Source organism: Ovis aries, chromosome 4 (assembly GCF_016772045.2).
Source record: "Ovis aries strain OAR_USU_Benz2616 breed Rambouillet chromosome 4, ARS-UI_Ramb_v3.0, whole genome shotgun sequence".
Taxonomy (NCBI): domain Eukaryota; kingdom Metazoa; phylum Chordata; class Mammalia; order Artiodactyla; family Bovidae; genus Ovis; species Ovis aries.
Window position 1 is genome coordinate 103,805,808 of NC_056057.1, and position 26,102 is coordinate 103,831,909.

General features: G+C 40.5%; 1 protein-coding gene across 4 annotated transcripts in view; it reads right to left on the reverse strand.

Moving 5' to 3' along the window:
* SVOPL (SVOP like) overlaps positions 1-26,102 on the reverse strand; it is a 106,183-nt gene that overhangs the window by 75,775 nt on the left and 4,306 nt on the right. For 2 of the 4 annotated variants that reach the window (XM_027968856.3, XM_042248886.2), the window contains exons 2-6: positions 21,100-21,248; positions 20,832-20,923; positions 18,991-19,089; positions 16,994-17,065; positions 15,124-15,248 (exon numbers count right to left, since the gene is read on the reverse strand). In XM_027968856.3, the coding sequence (XP_027824657.1) occupies positions 15,124-15,248; positions 16,994-17,065; positions 18,991-19,089; positions 20,832-20,923; positions 21,100-21,181 (470 nt within the window). In that variant the 5' untranslated portion in view covers positions 21,182-21,248. The remainder of the gene's footprint in view (positions 1-15,123; positions 15,249-16,993; positions 17,066-18,990; positions 19,090-20,831; positions 20,924-21,099; positions 21,249-26,102) is intronic. The other 2 variants (XM_027968855.3, XM_060415137.1) reach the window with 2 other exon arrangements.

The window sequence follows — 26,102 nt, forward strand, 5'->3', positions numbered from 1 at the left end:
TTGACTGCTCTCTCCCACTCTGGATTCTCCTTTTTCTCCACCAGGTCGCCTCTATCTCCTCCCTCCCCCTTCTCTTCTCTACCCAACTCTGTGAATCTCTTTGTGTGTTCCAGACAGTGGAGAACACTTAGGGAACTGATTACTGGCCAGATCTGTCTCGCCCCTTTTGATTCCCCCCTTCTCCTCCTGGCCACCTCTGTCTCCTTCCCCCCTCTTCTCTTCACTGTATAACTCCATGAACATCTCTGAGCGGTCCAGACTGTGGAGGGCACATAAGGAAGTGGTTACTGGCTAGCTTGCTCTCTCCTCTTTTGATTACACCTCATCTCATCCTGGTCACCTCTATCTCCTTCCTCCTCTTTCTCATCTCCATGTAACTCTGTGAACCTCTCTGGGTGTCCCTCACTGTGGAGAAACTTTTCATCTTTAACCTAGATGTTTTATCAATGGTGCTGTATAGATGGAGAAGTCTTGAGGCTACTGTAAAAATAAGACTGAAAACCAGAAGCAAGAGGCTTAAGTCCAAATCCTGAGAACACCAGAGAACTCCTGACTCCAGGAAACACTAATCAACAGGAGCTCATCAAATGCCTCCATACCTACACTGAAACCAAGCACCACCCAAGTGCCAACAAGTTCCAGAGCAAGACATACCATGCAAATTCTCCAGCAACACAGGAACATAGCCCTGAGCATCAATATACAGGCTGCCCAAAGTCACTCCAAACCCACTGATATCTCATAACTCATTACTGGACACTTTATTGCACTCCAGAGAGAAGAAATCCAGCTCCACCCACCAGAACATCGACACAAGCTTCCCTAAACAGGAAACCTTGACAAGCCACTTGTACAACCCCACCCACAGCGAGGAAACTCCACAATAAAGAGAACTCCACAAACTGCTAGAACACAGAAAGGCCACCCCAAACACAGCAATAAAGAAACAAACAAAATGAAGAGACACAGGAATACCCAGTAGGTAAAGGAACAGGATAAATGCACACCAAACCGAACCAAAGAGGAAGAGAAAGGGAATCTACCTGATAAAGAATTTCGAATAATGATAGTGAGTTCAGTTCAGTTCAGTCGCTCAGTCGTGACTGACTCTTTGTGACCCCATGAATCGCAGTACACCAGGCCTCCCTGTACATCACCAACTCCCAGAGTTCACTCAGACTCACGTCTATCGAATCAGTGATGCTATCCAGCCATCTCATCCTCTGTCGTCCCCTTCTTCTCCTGCCCTCAATCCCTCCCAGCATCAAAGTCTTTTCCAATGAGTCAACTCTTCGCATGAGGTGGCCAAAGTACTGGAGTTTCAGCTTTAGCATCATTCCTTCCAAAGAAATTCCAGGGTTGATCTCCTTCAAAATGGACTGGTTGGATCTCCTTGCAGTCCAAGGGACTCTCAAGAGCCTTCTCCAACACCACAGTTCAAAAGCATCAATTCTTCAGTGCTCAGCCTTCTTCACAGTCCAACTCTCACATCCATACATGACCACAGGAAAAACCATAGCCTTGACTAGACAGACCTTAGTCAGCAAAGTAATGTCTCTGCTTTTGAATATACTGTCTTGGTTAGTAATAACTTTTCTTCCAAGGAGTAAGCGTCTTTTAATTTCATGGCTGCAATCACCATCTGCAGTGATTTTGGAGCCCAAAAAAGTAAAGTCTGACACTGTTTCCCCATCTATTTCCCATGAAGTGATGGGACCGGATGCCATGATCTTCGTTTTCTGAATGTTGAGCTTTAAGCCAACTTTTTCACTCTCCTCTTTCACTTTCGTCAAGAGGCTTTTAAGTTCCTCTTCACTCTCTGCCATAAGGATGGTGTTATCTCCATATCTGAGGTTATTGAGAATTCTCCCGGCAATCTTGATTCCAGCTTGTGTTTCTTCCAGTCCAGCGTTTCTCATGATGTACTCTGCATAGAAGTTAAATAAGCAGGGTGACAATATACAGCCTTGACGTATTCCTTTTCCTATTTGGAACCAGCCTGTTGTTCCATGTCCAGTTCTAACTGCTGCTTCCTGACCTGCATACAGATTTCTCAAGAGGCAGATCAGGTGGTCTGGGATTCCCATCTCTTTCAGAACTTTCCACAGTTTATTGAGATCCACAGAGTCAAAGGCTTTGGCATAGTCAATAAAGCAGAAATAGATGTTTTTCTGGAACTCTCTTGCTTTTTCCATGATCCAGAGGATGTTGGCAATTTGATCTCTGATTCCTCTGCCTTTTCTAAAACCAGCTTGAACATCAGGGAGTTCACAGTTCACATATTGCTGAAGCCTGGCTTGGAGAATTTTGAGCAGTACTTTACTAGTGTGTGAGATGAGTGCAACTGTACGGTAGTTTGAGCATTCTTTCGCATTCCTTTTCTTTGGGATTGGAATGAAAACTGAGCTTTTCCAGTCCTGTGGCCACTGCTGAGTTTTCCAAATTTGCTGGCATATTGAGTGCAGCACTTTCACAGCATCATCTTTCAGGATTTGAAATAGCTCAACTGGAATTCCATCACCTCCAGTAGCTTTGTTCATAGTGATGCTTTCTAAGGCCCACTTGACTTCACATTCCAGGATGTCTGGCTCTAGATGAGTGATCACACCATCGTGATTATCCAGGTCATGAAGATCCTTTTGTACAGTTCTTCTGTGTATTCTTGCCACCTTTTCTTAATATCTTCTGCTTCTGTTAGGTCCATACCATTTCTGTCCTTTATCAGGCCCAGCTTTGCATGAAATGTCCCCTTGGTATCTCTAATTTTCTTGAAGAGATCTCTAGTCTTTCCCATTCTGTTCTTTTCCTCTATTTCTTTGCACTGATCGCTGAAGAAGGCTTTCTTATCTCTTCTTGCTATTCTTTGGAACTCTGCCTTCAGATACTTATATCTTTCCTTTTCTCTTTTGCTTTTCACCTCTCTTCTTTTCACAGCTATTTGTAAGGCTTCCCTGGACAGCCACTTTGATGTTTTGCATTTCTTTTCCATGGGGATGGTCTTGATCCCTGTCTCCTGTACAATGTCACGAACCTCATTCCATAGTTCATCAGGTACTCTATCTATCAGATCTAGGCCCTTAAATCTATTTCTCACTTCCACTGTATAATCATAAGGGATTTGATTTAGGTCACACCTGAATGGTCTAGCGGTTTTCCCTGCTTTCTTCAATTTCAGTCTGAATTTGGCAATAAGGAGTTCATGATCTGAGCCACAGTCAGCTCCTGGTCTTGTTTTTGTTGACTATAGAGAGCTTCTCCATCTTTGGCTGCAAAGAATATAATCAATCTGACTTCGGTGTTGACCATCTGGTGATGTCCATGTGTAGAGTCTTCTCTTGTGTTGTTGGAAGAGGGCGTTTGCTATGACCAGAGCATTTTCTTGGCAAAACTCTATTAGTCTTTGCCCTGCTTCATTCTGCATTCCAAGGTCAAATTTGCCTGTTACTTCAGGTGTTTCTTGACTTCCTACTTTTGCATTCACAAAGTCCCCTATAATGAAAAGGACATCTTTTTTGGATGTTAGTTCTAAAAGGTCTTGTAGGTCTTCATAGAACCATTCAACTTCAGCTTCTTCAACGTTACTGGCTGGGGCATAGACTTGGATTACTGTGGTATTGAATGGTTTTCCTTGGAAACACACAGAGATCATTCTATCGTTTTTGAGATTGCATCCAAGTACTGCATTTCAGACTCTTTTGTTGACCATGATGGCTACTCCATTTCTTCTGAGGGATTCCTCCCTGCAGTAGCAGATATAATGGTCATCTGAGTTAAATTCACCCATTCCAGTCCATTTTAGTTCGCTGATTCCTAGAATGTCAATGTTCACTCTTGCCATCTCCTGTTTGACCACTTCCAATTTGCCTTGATTCATGGACCTGACATTCCAGGTTCCTATGCAATATTGCTCTTTACAGCATCAGACCTTGCTTCTATCACCAGTTAAATCCACAGCTGGGTATTGTTTTTGCTTTGGCTCCATCCCTTCATTCTTTCTGGAGTTTTTTCTCCACTGACCTCCAGTAGCATAATGGGCACCTACTGACCTGGGGAGTACCTCTTTCAGTATCTTACCATTTTGCCTTTTCATACTGTTCATGGAAGGCCTAGAGGAGCCATCCCACATTGAAGGTCAGGAAGGGCAGCAGGAGGAGATACCCCTCATCCAAGGTAAGGAGCAGTGGCTGTGCTTTGCTGGAACAGCCATGAAGAGATACCTCATGCCCAAGGTAAGAGAAACCCAAGTAAGATGGTAGGTGTTGCAAGAGGGCATCAGAGGGCAGACACACTGAAACCATACTCACAGAAAACTAGTCATTCTAATCACACTAGGACCACAGCCTTGTCTAACTCAATGAAACTAAGCCATGCCCGCAGGGCAACCCAAGATGGGTGGGTCATGGTGGAGAGGTCTGACAGAATGCGGTCCACTGGAGAAGGGAATGGCAAACCACTTCAGTATTCTTGCCTTAAGAATGATAGTGAAAATGATCCAAAATCTTGAAAACAAAGTGGAACCACAGATAAATAGCCTGGAGTCAAGGATTGAGAAGATGCAAGAAAGGTTTAACAAAGACCTAGAAGAAATAAAAAAGAGTCAATATATAATGAATAATGCAATAAATGATATCAAAAACACTCTGGAGGGAACAAATAGAATAAGGGAGGCAGAAGATAGGATTAGTGAGGTAGAAGATAGAATGGTAGAAATAAATGAATCAGAGAGGAAAAAAGAAAAACTAATTAAAAGAAATGAGGACAATCTCAGAGACCTCTGGGACAATCTTAAATGCCCCAACATTTGAATCATAGGATTCCCAGAAGAAGACAGAAAGAAAGACCAGGAGAAAATACTTGAGGAGATAATAGTTGAAAACGTCCCTAAAATGGGGAAGGAAATAATCACCCAAGCCCAAGAAACCCAGAGAGTCCCAAACAGGATCAACCCAAGGTGAAACACCCCAAGACACATATTAATCAAATTAACAAAGATCAAACACAAAGAACAAATATTAAAAGCAGCAAGGAAAAAAACAACAAATAACACACAAGGGAATTCCCATAAGGATTAACAGCTGATCTTTCAACAGAAACTCTTCAGGCCAGGAGGGAATGGCAGGACATACTTAAAGTGATGAAAGAAAATAACCTACAGCCAAGATTACTGTACCCAACAAGGATCTCATTCAAATATGAAGGAGAAACCAAAAGCTTTACAGACAAGCAAAAGCTGAGAGAATTTAGCACCACCAAACCAGCTCTCCAACAAATGCTAAAGGATCTTCTCTAGACAGGAAACACAGAAAGGGTGTATAAACTCGAACCCAAAACAACAAAGTAAATGGCAATGGGATCATACTTATCAATAATTGTCTTAAATGTAAATGGGTTGAATGCCCCAACCAAAAGACAAAGACTGGCTGAATGGATACAAAAACAAGACCCCTATATATGTTGTCTACAAGAGGCCCACCTCAAAACAAGGGACACATACAGACTGAAAGTGAAGGGCTGGAAAAAGATATTCCATGCAAATAGAGACCAAAAGAAAGCAAGAGTAGCAATAATCATATCAGATAAAATAGACTTTAAAACAAAGGCTGTGAAAAGAGACAAAGAAGGACACTACATAATGATCAAAGGATCAATCCAAGAAGAAGAAATAACAATTATAAAAATATATGCACCCAACATAGGAGCACCGCAATATGTAAGACAAATGCTAACAAGCATGAAAGGGGAAATTAACAATAACACAATAATAGTGGGAGACTTTAACACCCCACTCACACCTGTGGATAGATAAACTAAACAGAAAATTAACAAGGAAACACAAACTTTAAATGATACAATAGACCAGTTAGACCTAATTGAGATCTATAGAACATTTCACCCCAAAACAATGAATTTCACCTTTTTCTCAAGCACACACGGAACCTTGTCCAGAATAGATTTCATCCTGGGCCATATATCTAGCTTTGGTAAATTCAAAGAAATTGAAATCATTCCAAGCATCTTTTCTGACCACAATGCAGTAACATTAGATCTCAATTACAGGAGAAAAACTATTTTAAAATTCCAACATATGGATGCTAAACAACATGCTGCTGAATAACCAACAAATCACAGAAGAAATCAAAAAAGAAATCAAAATATGCATAGAAAGGAATGAAAATGAAAACACAACAACCCAAAACCTGTGGGACACGGCAAAAGCAGTGCTAAGGGGAAGGTTCACAGCAATACAGGCATACCTCAAGAAACAAGAAAAAAGTCAAATAAATAACCTAACTCTACACCTAAAGCAACTAGAAAAGGAAGAAATGAAGAACCCCAGGGTTAGTAGAAGGAAAGAAATCTTAAAAATTAGGGCAGAAATAAATGCAAAAGAAACAAAAGAGACCATAGCAAAAATCAACAAAGCCAAAAGCTGGTTCTTTGAGAGGATAAATAAAATTGACAAACCATTAGCCAGACTCATCAAGAAACAAAAGGAGAAAACTCAAATCAATAAAATTAGAAATGAAAATGGAGAGATCACAACAGACAACACAGAAATACAAAGGATCATAAGAGACTACTATCAGCAATTATATGCCAGTAAAATGGAAAACTTGGAAGAAATGGACAAATTCTCATAAAAGTACAACTTTCCAAACCTGAACCAGGAAGAAATAGAAAATCTTAACAGACCCATCACAAGCACGGAAATTGAAACTGTAATCCAAAGTCTTCCAGCAAACAAAAGCCCAGGTCCAGATGGCTTCACACCTGAATTCTACCAAAAATTTAGAGAAGAGCTAACATCTATCCTACTCAAACTCTTCCAGAAAATTGCAGAGGAAGGTAAACTTCCAAACTCATTCTATGAGGTCACCATCACCCTAATACCAAAACCTGACAAAGATGCCACAAAACAAGAATACAGGCCAATATCACTGATGAACATAGATGCAAAAATCCTCAACAAAATTCTAGCAATCAGAATCCAACAACACATTTAAAAGATCATACACCATGACCAAGTGGGCTTTATCCCAGGGTTGCAAGGATTCTTCAATATCTGCAAATCAATCAATGTAATACACCACGTTAACAAATTGAAAAATAAAAGCCATATGATTATCTCAATAGATGCAAAGAGAGCCTTTGACAAAATTCAGCATCCATTTATGATTTTTAAAAAAAAACTCTCCAGAAAGCAGGAATAGAAGGAACATACCTCAACATAATAAAAGCTATATATGACAAACCCACAGCAAACATTATCTGTGGCTCAGAGGTTAAAGCATCTGCCTGCAATGTGGGAGACCTGGGTTCAATCCCTGGGTCAGGAAGATCCCCTGGAGTAGGAAATGGGGACCCACTCCTGTATTCTTGCCTGGAGAATCCCATGGACAGAGGAGCCTGGCAGGCTACAGTCTATGGGGTCGCAAAGAGTCGGATATGACTGACCGACTTCACTTTCACTTTAAAGTCAGGAACAAGACAAGGGTGTCCACTTTCACCATTACTATTCAACATAGTTTGGAACTTTTGGCCACAGCAATCAGAGCAGAAAAAGAAATAGAAGAATTCCAAATTGGGAAAGAAGAAGTAAAACTCTCACTGTTTGCAGATGACATGATCCTCTACATAGAAAACCCTAAAGACTGCACCGGAAAATTACTAGAGCTGATCAATGAATATAGTAAAGTTGCAGGATATAAAAGCAACACACAGAAATCCCTTGCATTCCTATACACTAATAATGAGAAAATAGAGAAATTAAGGAAACAATTCCATTCACCATTACAACGAAAAGAATAAAATACTTAGGAATGTATCTACCTAAAGGAACAAAAGACCTATATATAGAAAACTATAAAACACTGGTGAAAGAAATCAAAGAGGACACTAATAGATGGAGAAATATACCCTGTTCATGGATTGGAAGAATCAATATAGTGAAAATGAGTATACGACCCAAAGCAATCTATAGATTCGATGCAATCCCTATCAAGCTACCAATGGTATTTTTCACAGAGCTAGAACAAATAATTTCACAATTTGTATGGAAACAGAAAAAACCTCAAATAGCCAAAGCAATCTTGAGAAAGAAGAATGGAACTGGAGGAATCAACCTGCCTGACTTCAGGCTATACTACAAAGTCACAGTCATCAAGACAGTATGGTACTGGCACAAAAACAGAAATATAGATCAACAGAACAAAATAGAAAGCCCAGAGATAAACCCACATACCTATGGACACCTTATCTTTGACAAAGGAGGCAAGAATATACAATGGAGAAAAGATAATCTCTTTAACAAATGATGCTGGGAAAACTGGTCAACCACTTGTAAAACAATGAAACTAGAACACTTTCTAACACCCTACACAAAAATAAACTCAAAGTGGATTAAAGATCTAAACGTAAGACCAGAAACTATAAAACTCCTATAGGAAAACATAGGCAAAACACTCTCCGACATAAATCACAGCAGGATCCTCTATGACCCACCTCCCAGAATATTGGAAATAAAAGCAAAAATAAACAAATGGGACCTAATTAAAATTAAAAGCTTCTGAACAACAAAGGAAACTATAAGCAAGGTGAAAAGACAGTCTTAAAATGGGAGAAAATAATAGCAAATGAAGCAATTGACAAAGAATTAATCTCAGAAATATACAAGCAACTCCCGCAGCTCAATTCCAGGAAAATAAACGACCCAATCAAAAAATAGGCCAAAGAAGTAAACAGACATTTCTCCAAAGAAGACATGAAGATGGCTTACAAACACATGAAAAGTTGCTCAACATCACTCATTATCAGAGAAATGCAAATCAAACCATAATGAAGTACCATTTCACACCAGTCAGAATGGCTGTGACCCCAAAGTCTACAAACAATAAATGCTGGAGAGGGTGTGGAGAAAAGGGAACCCTCTTACACTGTTGGTGGGAATGCAAACTAGTACAGCCACTATGGAGAACAGTGTGGAGATTCCTTAAAAAACTGGAAATAGAACTGCCATATGACCCAGCACTCCCACTGCTGGGCATACACACCAAGGAAACCAGAATTGAAAGAGACACATGTACCCCAATGTTCATCGCAGCACTGTTTATAATAGCCAGGACATGGAAACAACCTAGATGTCCATCAGCAGATGAATGGATAAGAAAGCTGTGGTACATATACACAATGGAGTACTACTCAGCCATTAAAAAGAATACATTTGAATCAGTTCTAATGAGGTGGGTGAAACTGGAGCCTATTATACAGAATGAAGTAAGCCAGAAAGAAAAACACCAATACAGTATACTAACGCATATATATGGAATCTAGAAAGATGGTAACGATAACCCTGTATGAGAGACAGCAAAAGAGACACAGATGTATAGAACAGTCTTTTGGACTCTGTGGGAGAGGGCAAGGGTGGGATGATTTGGAAGAATGGCATTGAAACATGTATAATATCATATGTGAAATGAATTGCCAATCCAGGTTCAATGCATGATATAGGATGCTCGGGGCTGGTGCACTGGGATGACCCAGAAGGATGGTATGGGGAGGGAGGTGGGAGGGGGTTTCAGGATGGGGAACACGTGTACACCCATGGCGGATTCATGTTGATGTATGGCAAAACCAATACAATATTGTAAAGTAATTTGCCTCCAATTAAAATAAATAAATTTATATTTTAAAAAAAGAAAGAAATGGGAATACCAGACCACCTGACCTGCCTCCTGAGAAATCTGTGTGTGGGTCAGGAAGCAATGGTTAGAACTGGACATGGAACAACAGACTGGTTCCAAATAGGAAAAGCAGTACATCAAGGCTATATATTGTCACCATACTTATTTAACTTATATGCAGGGTACATCATGAGAAATGCTGGGCTGGAAGAAGCACAAGCAGGAATCAAGATTGCTGGAAGAAATATCAATAACCTCAGATATGCAGATGACACCACCCTTATGGCAGAAAGTGAAGAACTAAAGAGCCTCTTGATGAAAATTAAAGAGGTGAGTGAAAAAGTTGACTTAAAGCTCAACATTCAGAAAACTAAGATCATGGCATCTGGTCCCATCACTTCATGGCAAATAGATGGGGAAACAGTGCAAACAGTTGCAGACTTTATTTGGGGGGGCTCCAAAATTGCTGCAGATGGTGACTTCAGCCATGAAATTAAAAGACGCTTACTCCTTGGTAGGAAAGTTATGACCAACCTAGACAGCATATTATAAAGCAGAGACATTACTTTGCCAACAAAAGCCTGTCTAGTCAAAGCTATGGTTTTTCTAGTAGTCATGTATGGATGTGAGAGTTGGACTATAAAGAAAGCTAAGAAAATAAAGTCTGTCACTGTTTCCATTGTTTCCCCTTCTATTTGCCATGAAGTGACAGGACCAGATGCTATGATCTTCATTTCTTGAATACTGAGTTTTAAGCCAGCTTTTTCACTCTCCTCTCTCACCTTCATCAAGTGGCTCTTTAGTTCCTCTTCACTTTCTGCCATTAGGGTGGTGTCATCTGCCTATCTCAGGTTATCACTATTTCTCCTGGCAATCTTGATTCCAGCTTGAGCTTCATCCAGCCCAGCATTTCACATGATGTACTTGGCATATAAGTTAAATGAGGAGTGTTTTGGGACTGAGGCTTAAACCTGTCAAGTCCACACTAACCCTAGTGAGGGTCAGAACTAAATGTTGATGTTCTGATGTTGGAGGACACCCAGCTGATGCTGCAGGATTAGTTGGTGTGTAAAAAAAATTCCACACATTTGGTGTCAGCAGTATTGTATTTAAGTGAGTATGTAAAGAGAAACAGAAGCTTTCCCTATGCAGTGATACACCAAAATATAATAATTAACCCATAAAAGAAAACATAAAAAATAAATTTCTAAGTGCTCTTCTGCTTACATTTTTTATTCCCAAAGTTATTTGAAGCCTTCTACCATTTAAGAGATATTAGCCTTATTTCTTTCACCAAGAGAAAAAAACACTGGCAAAATGTTTTGTCAAGCCTGAGTCCCTTTTCTAAAACATATGTGGGAAATTAAAATACACCCAAGAGAAGGTAAATAGTTTTTCCAACCAATGATGACAGTCAAAGCACAGGTTTCTAATTAAGTCCATATTAGTTTTTTGAACAGCAGAATAAACGGACTTCCAACCCATCCATTTTCTAATTGTTCTTCTCTGTTGATGTTATTAACCAGGGTTTGGAGTTTCAACATTTATTGAGCTGCTTCCTAAGGGATGTTTTCAAATTCTACTTCTACTCCATTAGAGTGCCAGAGTGATGTTTAATTTATGCTCCAGGGAAGAACAATTCTTTCTCCAAACCATTTGGGTAATAATTAGGTGCTTTGATTTCTCCTAAGTGAAGAGGAACTAAAAAGCCTCATGATGAAAGTGAAAGAGGAGAGTGAAAAAGTTGGCTTAAAGCTCAACATTCAGAAAACAAAGATCATGGCAACTGGTCCCATCACTTGATGGCAAATAGATGGGGAAACAGTGGAAACACTGTCAGACTTTATTTTGGAGGGCTCAAAAATCACTGCAGATGGTGATTGTAGCCATGAAATCAAAAGACGCTTACTCTTTGGAAGGAAAGTTATGACCAGCCTAGATAGCATATTCAAAAGCAGAGACGTTACTTTGCCGACAAAGATCCATCTAGTCAAGGCTATGGTTTTTCCAGTGGTCATGTATGGATGTGAGAGTTGGACTGTGAAGAGAGCTGCTGCTGCTGCTGCTGCTGCTGCTGCTGCTGCTGCTGCTGCTGCTGCTGCTGCTGCTGCTGCTGCTGCTGCTGCTAAGTCGCTTCAGTCCTGTCCGACTCTGTGTGACCCCATAGACGGCAGCCGACCAGGCTCTGCCGTCCATGGGATTCTCCAGGCAAGAACACTGGAGTGGGTTGCCATTTCCTTCTCCAATGCATGAAAGTGAAAAGTGAAAGTGAAGTTGCTCAGTCATGTCCGACTTCGCGACCCCAAGGACTGCAGCAGACCAGGCTCCGCCATCCATGGGATTTTCCAGGCAAGAGTACTGGAGTGGGGTGCCATATTGATGCTTTTGAACTGTGGTGTTGGAGAAGACTCTTGAGAGTCCCTTGGACTGCAAGGAGATCCAACCAGTCCATTCTGAAGGAGATCAACCCTGGGATTTCTTTGGAAGGAATGATGCTAAAGCTGAACCTCCAGTACTTTGGCCACCTCATGCAACGAGTTGACTCATTGGAAAAGACTCTGATGCTGGGAGGGATTGGGGGCAGGAGGAGAAGAGGACGACAGAGGATGAGATGGCTGGATGGCATCACCGACTGGATGGATGTGAGTTTGAGTGAACTCCGGGAGTTGGTGATGGACAGGGAGGCCTGGCATGCTGCTATTCATGGGGTCTCAAAGAGTTGAACACGACTGAGTGACTGAACTGAACTGAACTGAATACATTCTAAGGGCAACTTTCTGCAAGGCACCCAGGAGAGAATAGCTGGAGGAGCCTTGTTAATTAAAGGCAGGCTTCCAAGTTGTTGAACATTTTGTATAACAACTTTCCCATTGGAAAAGAAATGCATTTTGTATAACAACTATCCCCATGGAAAAGAAATGCAAAAAAGCAAAATGGCTATCTGGGGAGGTCTTACAAATAGCTGTGAAAAGAAGAGAAGCAAAAAGCAAAGGAGAAAAGGAAAGATATAATCATCTGAATGCAGAGTTCCAAAGAATAGCAAGAAGAGATAAGAAAGCCTTCTTCAGCGATCAGTGCAAAGAAATAGAGGAAAAGAACAGAATGGGAAAGACTAGAGATCTCTTCAAGAAAATTAGAGATACCAAGGGAACATTTCATGCAAAGATGGGCTCAATGAAGGACAGAAATGGTATGGACCTAACAGAAGCAGAAGATATTAAGAAGAGGTGGCAAGAATACACAGAAGAACTGTACAAAAGAGATCTTCACAACCCGGATAATCACGATGGTGTGATCACTCAGCTAGAGCCAGACATCCTGGAATGTGAAGTCAAGTGGGCCTTAGAAAGCATCACTACGAACAAAGCTAGTGGAGGTGATGGAATTCCAGTGAGCTATTTCAAATCCTGAAGGATGATGCTGTGAAAGTGCTGCACTCAATATGCCAGCAAACTGGACAACTCAGCAGTGGCCACAGGACTGGAAAAGGTCAGTTTTCATTCCAATCCCAAAGAAAGGCAATGTCAAAGAATGTTCAAACTACCGCACAATTACACTCATCTCACATGCTACTAAAGTAATGCTCAAAATTCTCCAAGCCAGGCTTCAGCAATACATGAACCGTGAACTTCCAGATGTTCAAGCTGGTTTTAGAAAAGGCAGAGGAATCAGAGATCAAATTGCCAACATCTGCTGGATCATGGAAAAGGCAAGAGAGTTCCAGAAAAACACCTATTTCTGCTTTATTGACTATGCCAAAGCCTTTGACTGTGTGGATCACAATAAACTGTTGGAAGTTCTAAAAGAGATGGGAATACCAGACCACTTGACCTGCCTCTTGAGAAATCTGTATGCAGGTCAGGAAGCAACAGTTAGAACTGGACATGGAACAACAGATTGGTTCCAAATAGGAAAAGGAGTACGTCAAGGCTGTATATTGTCACCCTGCTTATTTAACTTCTATGCAGAGTACATCATGAGAAACGCTGGACTGGAAGAAGCACAAGCTGGAATCAAGATTGCCGGGAGAAATATCCATAACCTCAGATATGCAGATGACACCACCCTTATAGCAGAAAGTGAAGAGGAGCTCAAGAGCCTCTTGATGAAAGTGAAAGAGGAGAGTGGAAAAAGTTGGCTTAAAGCTCAACATTCAGAAAACGAAGATCATGGCATCCGGCCATCACTTCATGGGAAATAGATGGGGAAACAGTGGAAACACTGTCAGACTTTATTTTGCGGGGCTCCAAAATCACTGTAGATTGTGATTGCAGCCATGAAATTAAAAGACCCTTACTCCTTGGAAGAAAAGTTAAGACCAACCTAGATAGCATATTCAAAAGCAGAGACATTACTTTGCCAACAAAGGTCTGTCTAGTCAAGGCTATGGTTTTTCCAGTGGTTATGTATGGATGTGAGAGTTGGACTGTGAAGAAGCCTGAGCGCTGAAGAATTGATGCTTTTGAACTGTGGTGTTGGAGAAGACTCTTGAAAGTCCCTTGGACTGCAAGGAGATCCAACCAGTCCATTCTGAACCAGTCCATCTCTCTGAAGGAGATCAGCCCTGGAATTTCTTTGGAAGGAATGATGCTAAAGCTGAAACTCCAGTACTTTGGCCACCTCATGTGGAGAGCTGACTCATTGGAAAAGACTTTGATGCTGGGAGGGATTGGGGGCAGGAGGAGAAGGGGACGACAGATGGCTGGATAGCATCACTGACTCGATGGCTGTGAATCTGAGTGAACTCCAGGAGTTGGTGATGGACAGGGAGGCCTGGCGTGCTGCAATTCATGGGGTCGCAAAGAGTCAGACACAACTGAGCAACTGAACTGAACTGAACTGATAACAACTTTCACACCTTGTATGATGAGACATTACACAACTAACCGAGGGCAGAGAAAAAGCCAAAAGCAGCCCAGCTATTTCAATATGTCTCACCTGCTTTGCAAGTTCACTTTGCAATGGTCTTCAGTTACAGGGCCGTGGCCCTTTAAAATGGTTATTCCTGAGTGTTACAGCGGCCTATGGTCAAACTAGTCTCCCAGAAATTCTCAAGAAATTGTGTTTGGGTTGAAAGGAAGTAAAACTATGTTTGGGTTGACATTTTTGTTACCTACTTTGTATGGCACTTTTTGTTAGCAGTTAGTCTCACAAAAATATTATTTATCTTTCAAAAATGCTTATCAGCCTTAGGAACAAGGAAATTAACACATCTTCCATCTAATACCCTGCTAGCCTCACCATCAAACATCATTTTCATGGGCAAAGAACCTCCAGTGGGATAAGCAGCCATCACCAGAGGGGAAAAAAGCTCAAAAAGATTAGTACAAGTGAAGTCTATACATTTGCAACTTACTGATGTTCTTAGTCTCTTAACCACAGTGAATGTGACTATGGGTGTTCATAATATCTCCCTCAGGGGGCCTCTAGGTAAAATCTTTACCCTTGTGAATGGCCAGACACGCCACAGCCCACCATGGTTCGCAGGAAGACAAACCAGATGTACGATGGAGAGAATGAAGTCAGCAAGGAGAAGTAAGCTCCCCACAGGAACGAGATGAACAAAATCTGAAGCAACAAAAGGAGACGTTAATTGGATCTGCCCCCACGGAAGGGCAGGAAGACACTTAACTCCTGAAGGTGATTTTTAATCTCATCCAAATATTTGCTTCTCTGTGGAGCTAAACTTTAGAGAACTCACTAATCTCTTATAATCATCAGAAAATATAATCCATATCATTTTATTGTCTGAAAGCCCCAAGTTTCTAAGTTTAGACCATTCATCAAAACTCCTTCAAGATGTCCACCCTCATAGGTGGCAGGAAAGTGAACATGTAAACCAAGATGCAAAACTCACCCTCCCAGCAAACAGGGATGGCAGGACCACAACAAAACATGAGTATGAGAATATAAGGAGAAATTTTAAGGGATTTTCTTTTTTTGTAATTATAAAAATAATAAAAGTTTATAGCAGAAGATATGGAAAAAAGAAAAGATATGCTTCTCCAACCCAGAGAAAATACTATTAACACAGTTTTACCCTATTTTCACTGATTCTAAGGGAAAATATATCCTTAATCGTTGCAAAATATTCCAGTGAAAAGATATACCACAACACACATAATATAATGAAATGCATAAACCTTTCCCCTATATTGACTGTTGGGATGGTTTTATATTTTCTATTAAAATCAGCTGAGACACTGTGCATAAATCTTTGGGATTCTCTGATGGTCTAAATAGAATAGATATCTGGAAGGCAAACTGTCAGATAGGGAGAATGGGTATTCTCAAGATTCTTGGTTTATGCTGCCAAATTGAGGGTCAGAAAAATTATATCAATTGTCCATGAGGGTGTCTGGACACTTGCAGTGTTCTTCAAGAAAAAGAAAAATTCCTTATGGATCTGACGTTTGCTATGGCTTTGACAATGAAAAAAATTGTCTTGCTATGTAATTTTGCTTCTGATAACTCCTGTGATTGAACGCTTTTCAAGGTTTCTTCTTTTGTAAAATGACTTTTTGTGCTCTCTACTTTTTTTTTTTTTTTTTTTGCAAAACTTGTGTTTTCATATTCACTTGTCAAAATCTATTATATTTTGTGCACTTTGAAACACACATCCAAACCTATGACTGCCCTCCTTTGTATTTACACCTAGAGAGGTCTTCCCTACCAAAAATCAGACAAGATAGATAGATCTGGGTTTATTATCAGAAAACACAGTTCTGTGTCTTGATGTTGAATTTCAGTATGTGTGACATCAAGCAAGTGGGTTAGTTTCAAAGCTATACGCAAGTTAACTAATGTGAAACTGCTTTATACATGTTTATACATGCAGTCCCTACATTTTAACTGCTGTGTTCTAACTACGCACATCCATCAGTGGCACACCTGGGCTACAGGGATCAGCTATGGGAACAAAAATCTTGGGGAAAGATGACAAAGCAAAAAGACAAGCTGTCGGAGGACATTTCCATACTCTCTCACTTGGGTAGTTATAGAAAAACGTCCATGAAAGAAAAGCAGTGGTAGGCCTTCCCTGGAGGTCAGGTGGCTAAAACTCCAACCTCCCAATGCAGGGGGCCCTGGTTTCATTCTGGGTCAGGGAACTAGATCCCATACAATGTAACCAAGAGTTCACACACTGCAACTAAAGATCCTACATACCACAACAAAGATCAAAGATCCTGTGTGCCCCAACTAATACCTGCTGCAGCCAAATAAATAAATACCAAAAAAAGAAAAACAGTGGTCACGTCACCACAAAAGAATACACAAAAGAAAATTCCCGATAACCCTTAAAGCCAGCCTACCTTCCAGCGGCCATATCTGTCAGCCAAGAGGCCAAAGAGGATGCTGAATACCATGTAGCCGAAAAACACCATCTGGAGGAAGGGTGAGAAGAAGTTATCCTCTAAGCAGCATTTTCGCAATGTGTTAATTTACCCCATTAAGCATTTATCCATCTAAACAAAGAAGATTGGAAATGTGGGTGGGGTTGGAAGTTGAAAAACAGGCTTTCACAAAACTCTCCCCTGACTCCTTTTTAAGATGTCAGAGGCTGATGATTGCCACACCTGAAATCGTTGACACCAGGTAGAAGCAGGGGTCCTAGAAAAAAAAAGCATTTCTTCCACAGGGAACTAATAAAAAAAAATTCATATTTATACTTGAAAAACAAAAGCCATCCTTTTCTTCTGTGCACTGTTCTCTCTAGGACATGACTGAGGAGGGAAAAGCCAATGTTTTCAATGCCACGCCTGGGACGAATGCCATACCATGACAAAATCTAATCCTCAGCAACATGGCAGAAATGAACACAATGTGTCACAGTCTGCATAAACCCAAATTCATTAACTATGAAGGGCTCTTGCTCTGGAGTAATTTTCTGATAATTGGTATTCACATGGCCTTTTTTTTTTTTTTTTTTTTGAAAGATGATGATCATTGATAGCAAGATTTTCTCCCTCTTGGTGGGGTGTTAAAATTTTCCCTCCACCCTTCTATACTCTATGGCTGGTCTAGTAATTAAATTGATTTAAGATAAATTGACACATTGAGGGGCTTCCCAGGTGGCGCTAGTGGTAAAGAACCTACTTGCCAATGCAGGAGATGTAAGAGACACAGGTTTGGTCCCTGAGTCGGAAACATCCCCTGGAGGAAGGCATGGCAACCCATTCCAAGATTCTTTTTTTTCTTTTTTCCACTCCAGTATTCTTGCCTGGAGAATCCTATGGACAGAGGAGGCTGGTGGGCTATAGTCCATGTGGTGGCAAAGAGTCAGACCCAAATGAAGCGACTTAGCATGCAAGACAGCTTGAGAGGAGAAAAGCAAGTTTAATTTTATATGTACAAGAATCCCATAAAAATATAAGACCCAAGGGCACATTGGACAGTTGAGGTTTGTATGGCACTTTGAGCTGAGGAACAGGAGGGCGCCTGGGACTTCAAAGGGGACGAGGGTCATTCACAGGACAATGAGAAGAACAGATGTCTGGTAATTAGATGTCTGTGCTGCCACATGGATAGGTCATTCAGATGAAAGTTATCTCTGGCAATAACTCTCTCCCTCTGAGCCAGGCTCCGTATCTAAATTCTTTTATGTAGTTAAGGGAAATGTAAAAGTTTCTCTTGAGTCTGCTTGGTCTCAAGTGCCTTCAGTTCAAAATAATCCACATGCCAAAGCAGTACACTTTGGGGTCACACATCCTGCTCCCTTTTGGTTGTTGTTATTCAGTTGCAATATCGTGTCCACTGTTTTGCAACTTTATGGGCTGTAGCCCGCCAGGCTCCTCTGTCCTACGGTTTTCCCAGACAAAAACACTCAGGTAGGTAGACATTCCCTTCTCCAGATAATCTTCCCAACCCAGGGATCAAACCCATGTCTCCTTCATGGGCAGGCAGATTCTATACCATCCGAGCCACTAGGGAAGCCCCCTTCTCCCTTTTACTCTTCTTCTAATGGCTTTCCTTGTCAAATATATATCTCTTTTAGTGTCAACTCTAGGTCAGCCACTTGATTTTTTTTTTTTTAACTCGTATCAGTTTGTGAATCCCCAAATTTGGCTAAGGCTCACTTTCTCTGATTTGTGTCTCTTCTGGGCTCTTGCTAGGGTGTGGAAAATGAGCAGTTCAAGGTTATCTCCCTAGAGGAAAAGAGAAAAGGGAGAAAGGCCTTAAATGCTAGTTTGGGAACCAAAACAGCAGGTGGAGAGGGATTCCGTGGCCCTCCGGCAAAGGGATGAGGAAGGGGAGCGGAAACCCTGGGTCCTCAGTTGCTTCATTCTCAGCACAGGAAGCAGGCACTCACTGTGGTCACGAGTGCCACCTGCCAGTTCTCCAGCTGCCATTCACAGCGGATGACAGGAGACACAACCGCTATTAACATGATCTCCATGGCCTCGGCAACCTCAAAAAGAAGGAAGGAAAACACTGTGTCAAAGTGCTAGCCTGTTGTCACTGCTTCCCATGTCTGCCTGTCATCCTTCTAGTCCTAACCTCCTCCTTCCTGTCCCCCACTTAGGGAGGATCTACCTATTATATACCCACTCAGCCCTGCTGGTTGGGTAAAGAAGTACAGAACAACTTTGGCTTTCATGGATGTAGCATTTATGGTTTGAACAATTTTGAGAGGCTCCCTAAAGATTTATGACATGCATTCCCTTGTCATATTTCATGTTTTTGCATTTAACACTATGAGGCTGTTGTGTTGGGGCCATTTAGTTGGTAGCTGACCCAAGTTATTCAGCAACATCCACGTCAACCCAACATTGCTGTCGTATACTTGTCATCCTTGAGATCTCAGGGCATATCCTTTGCAAATGGATTGTTGAAATAGTCCCTGATTTCAAGAGGCTGCAATGGGGAGGCAAGATTCATGAAAGTTGGAAAATAAGCAATGAAAACAAAACAATAAGAGCTCATCATCAGGGAAGAATGACTACTTAGTAATATTAGTGTAAGATGTGTTACTAAATATTTATATTTTCTACTGAAAGAAATATCTTCCTCTGTCCATATCTTGTAATTCATTCCAGGATGAGTTTATCTCCCAGGGAAAGGAAGAAGTAGATGCTAGATGATAGAAATTCAATGCAATAATGAACAAGGAAGATTCCAAGATCATTCTGAGGTTTTCTACCTGGAGGAAGAGATGAATAATGATATGATTGACAGGGACTGAAGGACATTAAGAGAAAAAAAGGGAAATTATAGGGAGGGAAAGGTGCATTTGTTTGAGACACATTCTATGAATAATAACAGGATATTTGTATGGGGTGTTTATTATGGTACTTGGTGTATTTGTGTAACTTGAAGGTCTGGGATGAAACAGGCATGGTTAATGTTAGCTAGTATGCAGGAATTTGAAATATATCATAATGGCTCAATTCTCCTTGGAGAGTATTATAGTCATATTTAGAATTCAAATAGCTGGTATGTTTTAGTCCAAAAAAGATCATGTGTAAGAGGTGGCCTGATGATATCAGAAGAAAACTTAGGTTTTAAACTTACATCCTTTACTAATAGAGAGCAGTTAGGTCAGTATTAATCTGGACTCCACTCCTCTCAAGAGTCTTAGAAGGAAATAAGTCAATAAGGGATAAGGTTCTGTCCCACTCTGATTTAACAGCCGTATGGGAGAAGGACCAGCCAAAAGCTAGGGGCAGTCATGAAGGAGCAGCCCTGCAAAAGAAGACCTCAGAAGACCTTAGAGACGCCTGAGTCCTAGGGGTCCTTGTCATGGACTGAGACTGTCGTGCTGCCGTTACACACACATCCCAGACACGTGGGGCCCTGGACTCCAGCTACCGTCAGTGGCACCAACAAACCTTCAGGGGTGCCAGTTACAGGGTCGGTGAATCTATAATCACAGCAGCTATCCAGGTGATAGTTATGCATAAAATGTTGAGAACCATGCGTCTAATTTGACTTAGAATGATACCATAGGTTTCTCCTCTCTTTCCAGTGTTTCAATTTAAACCTTTTTAAAAAAGTGAGTATTGACAAATGAACTTATTTACAAGACAGAAATAGACTCGTGATATAGAAAATAAACTTCTGATTACCAGAAGGGAAAGGGATAAATTAGAAGTCTGGGATTAACAGATACACACTCCTATATCCAACTATAAATTAGCTCTAAGCACTCACCCCTGTGCTGCCCATGATCAGAAACAGCGCAATGTGGAAACGTCCGAAGCCGATGGTCTCCACGGCTTCTTCCACGGTGAAGGTCTTTGACTCTAACAAGGAAAAACAAGTGAAAGGAACAGCCTCTGTGGGGAGGCAATGTGTATGGCTTATCACCCACTCTGGAGGACGTTGGAAAACCAATTTGTTGCTATAAAAATAGTAAATACAGAGAAGAGAGGGAATTCAGCAGTAACTTGAGGATGGGAAACTTCTGTGGTCCCCTTACCTCTTGGCCGTGGCTCTGGGGTCGCTAGGTTCAGCTCCCGAAGGCTGATGATCGTGACTGGCTCTGTCTGCTTGGCTGTCATCTTTCAAACGGTGTGGATGCCCCACACGGCTGTCCTGCAGGAGACAGGAGAGGGAAGAGGCAGGGAACTGGGGAAGGAAGAAGGAAAGAAAGAAAATCGCGTGCATATTCTCCTCTACTCTTCAAAGAAAATCAGTACAGTCGGCATTGTAATTTATCACCATTTTACAAGTGGAAAACCTGCAACATGGAGAAGTTAAATCATGGAGAGGTTGAATGGCCAAATTAAAGAACTGAGTCCTAGTGGCTAGTAATTAACCTGGAGTCAGGGGCCAGGTGAGCTCTTGACAGTTTAACCAGTAGTGTTCTCTGACTGGGAATGAGGGTGGGCTTTGCTAAAGAGAAATAAGCACAATAGCCAATGCTTTACTGCTCCATCAATGCTATGGTTTACAGTATAATCAGATATTATGGCGTGCTTTCTCACCTTATTTTCATTTAATTCTGGCAAAAACCCATAGAGTTCCTTTTTATCCCTTCACCTTGGGTATTTAATCCTTAAAAAAAAAAAAATTAACCCTAAACATCAAAACGAGAATAAAACAAGGGAAGCTGAAATTAGTGGGGAAAAATTTTAAATAGGTTTATAATAGTAATTTCATTCTACAGCCCTGGTAGAATAAACAGACACCCTAATCTATTCTCACTAATTATACTGTTAGCAATAATGCTGGTATCATTATTTTGACACAAGTACATATTGTAGGATAAAGCAATTACGTTATTATTATTAGGGATCAAGATTTCAGTGTAAGAGAAAGAATATACAAAAATCAAAAGTTATGTGAACACTTCACTTATAATTTTGAATTGGAAATATCCATGAATTCATTATGTATTATAGACACACACACACATATATATACATATATACACACATATATATACATATAAAAAAGAAAAATTGCTGCAAAGAATTAAAGCCCAAGGATATAAAAATCCAATGTTCATAGGATTACTAAAATGGTAATCTCACTGATCATCTTTGGAGAATACTAAGAAAACAACTCATTCTGAAAACTAGTAAGTATGTTGCCTTTCTTGTACAAATTGTCTGTATTTTAGAGTAACCAAACAGTCTGTGAAAGAAAAGTATTCTTCATTTCAGCTAAAACATACAGAAATAAGGATGGAATTAAAGTTAATGATTTTGCAACTCCTAACAAAATAAAGGATCCAGGTAATGATCATCCATGGCTGGTAAACTTAGATAAAAAGCTAATAGAGAACTTTATTCAAATAGATAAGACTGATAACACCCCTGACCCCATTGACATTGGCCCCTCATGCCACTGAAGATGATCGGAGGCAACATGGCTCCTGATGAGACGCCCAAGGGAGGATATACAACATCACCTGTGATGCAGTCTCATGAAAAGAAACTGACCGTGAGTCTGATTGAGCCTCTAGCTCTACCTACCATTTTATACTTCCTGTAGCTCAGAAGTACAGGACTTCCTTGTGGCTCAAATGGTAAAGAATCTGCCTGCGATACAGGAGAGCAGAGTTTGATCCCTGGGTCGGGAAGATCCCCTGGAGAAGAGAATGGCAATCCACCCCAGTATTCTTGCCTGGAGAAGACAGAGGAGCCTGGCAGGCTACAGTCAATGGGGTCACAAGGAGTCGGACACGACTGAGCGACCAACACATACACACCATTTTATACAGAGAATGAAGAAACAATGCTAAACTACACAATGTGGATGCAGAAAGAAAAATCCAAAATGCCAGAAGTTCTGCAGGTTAATGACCCAACTTCTTCAATAAATAAATGGAAAGAAAAAAAAAAAAACAGGAGAGGAGAACCTATAGACTAACAGAAAAGAGACAAACCAACCAAATAAATGAGTTAATTTGGCTGGATCGTCAGTCAAACAAAGCAACTATAAAACAACAACAACAAGAGAATGAGATGACAAAGATGACAGAAAATCAGGGAAATTTAAGTTTGGAAGTTTGAGGATATTAAAGAATTACTGATGACATCATTAGGTGGGACAATGACATTATGGCTATAAAAATCCTTATATTTTAGAGATATATGCTGAAATATTTAGATACAACAATGTTTGGGATTTGTTTTAAAATAATTCAGTGGTGGTTAGGAATAGAGTACAGAGGACATGGATGTGTAGATGAAAAAAGAATGGCCTTATAGTAAAAATTATTTAAGGGTAGTACGTACATTGGGGTTTGACTGTCCTCTGCTTTTGCAGATGTGTAATATTTTTCAAAATAAATAGTTTCAAAAAGGAGGTTCTGAGATTTGTATGTAACTTTTCCAATATCAGACCACTAGTAAGTAGCAAAAGCAGAACTCAAAGATCCCCTTTTCCCAGAACATAAATAGCTGCAGAGCAGTTGCAGAGAAGCAAGTCAAGGTCATCAGTGTTTGCCAAGTGCCACCTCTGTATCTTTGAGTGGGCTCCTGTGGAGGGTTTGTAGGAGTGTCTAACACACTCCCTGCCCTAAGGAGCTTTTAATCTAGCTGGGGACACCAAAGATACACATAAAAACAACCATACTGAAAAGTAGATATTATTTGTTTCCTTAAAACTCTGTCACAGACACACAAATATTCCAGATGGAAGAGAAATCAATAATGCTCAGAAATGAGTTCACAAAATCCTCTCTCCCAAAGGAGATCATGAAAAGTACAAAAGGCTGTTATTTTCACAGAGTGGAAAAAGTAAAAATAATTGGTCTCTTGGACCATCTGAGAGGCTGAAATTCACAAAGATGGAATGTTCCAGAAATTCCTAATGCTCTCTTTCCAAATGTTGTCCAAATACCTTTTGGAGGGGTGTTCTTTACCTGGTAACTTTTAAAAAACTTTTGAGAAAAGTCACCTTTGGTTAATTATCGAAAGGACTTCAGTACACATTAAAAATTAGCTATGACTGAATATCATGTTTCCAGATGAAATGAAGTACTAACTTAACCAAAATATGACAATGAGATTACTCAGTGAGAATTAGATGGTGGTGATGGCTGTACAAACTTGTGACTATACTAAAAATCACTGAATTATATATACTCTAAAATGGTGAATTTTATTATATGTCAATTATATCCAATTTTTTTCCTCTAAAGAACAGGCATGCATATCATGACAGCAGACTTAAAAACTGACAGTGAGTATGGCCATTTACAGTGTTAGAGTGGATCAGACAGGAAAGAATCGACCTGCAATATGGGAGACCTGGGTTCAGTCCCTGGGTTGGGACGATCCCCTGGAGGAGGGCATGGCAACCCGCTCCAGTACTCTTGCCTGGAGAATCCCCATGGACAGAGGAGTCTGGCAGGCTACAATAGATAGGGTTGCAAAGAGTCAGACATGACTGAGAGACTAAGCACAGCACAGTGTTAGAGAATAAAACAATTTAGTCTGGTGGAGAAATAATTTTTTTAAATCCCAGTAAGTTCATCTTAAGTTCAGTTACAACTAAAATGCTTAACAGTAAATTCAATCTTCAATCAACACTTAATCTCTGCCAGTTGAGTTTTATGACTTCTCATAACAATCTAAACATGTTTCACAATTTTAACGATCATAAAGGCTTACATTTTAGAAGAGTAATAAAGTGGTCTTTCAGCGAGTCTGCTCACTAAAATATTGAGTGGCAGGAAGAGAAACCCAGGAAATCTACCACTTACTACCAAGTAGACGAGTTTTAATTTAATGTGTTTGTTTTAACTGATTAGGTAGCTCCGTGGGTCATAAACACCCTACAAACTTCCCTTCTCTTATCAGCAAAGTGATTCATCACAGACGGCCTGGCAAAAGCTGTCAGGTCCATGATAATTGCTTCACAGTATCTCTTGAATTAAAGCTGATCGCGGGAAAGGAGATTCACATTTGTGATTTCATGTTTCTCTTTTTTTAGTATTTTTTTAATGTATTTGGCTGCACCAAGTCTTAGTTGCAGCACACTGGATCTTCAACCTTCATTGCAGCACACGGGATCTTTAGTTGTGGCATGTAGGATCTAGTTCCCTGACCAGGAATCAAATCCAAACCCCCTGCATCGGGAGCACAGAGTCTTGGCCACTGGATGACCAGGAGAGTCCTCATCCATTTCGTGACTGAAGAAGAGAATCATAATATTTGCTTTCCATGATATAACAAGAACTATGCCCTCAAATTAAAACAAGTTACCATTTTCCTCTATTGAATTTGAAAAAATACAAAAGATCAATTATACCCAGTGTAGGAACTCCCCTAGTGGTCCACTGGTTACAGCTCTGTGCTTCCAATGCAGGGCGCGCAGGTTCCATCTCTGGTTGGGAACTAAGATCCCACATGCTGTGCAGTGCAACCAGAATAAACAAAAAGCAACACTACCCAGTGTAACTGAAATAGGCACTTATATTGATAGGAGAGTACACGGCTACAGCCTTTCCAGAAGGCAGTTGGGCAAAGATGAAAGAATGTCGACTAAGCAGTTTCACATCTCGGGTTCATCCTACGAGATAATCAAAAAGGTAGATGAAGATAGTGTATGAAAACTCAGCACACTGTTATTTTAATGACGATTGTCGAGGAGTGACCAAACAAATTATACTACAATACACTCTTAGAATGCCATTTAAAAGCTCTTAGGTGAAAGTCTATTTGGTACTAAAAAGCATTTCCCAAAATATATGTACCTAAAGCATATAGTGTCAGACTTTACTTTTTGGGCTCCAAAATCACTGCAGATGGTGACTGCAAACATGAAATTAAAAGACACCTACTCCTTGGAAGAAAAGTTATGACCAACCTAGACAGCATATTCAAAAGCAGAGACATTACTTTGCCAACAAAGGTCCATCTAGTCAAGGCTATGGTTTTTCCTGTGGTCATGTATAGATGTGAGAGTTGGACTGTGAAGAAGGCTGAGCACCGAAGAATTGATGCTTCTGAACTGTGGTGTTGGAGA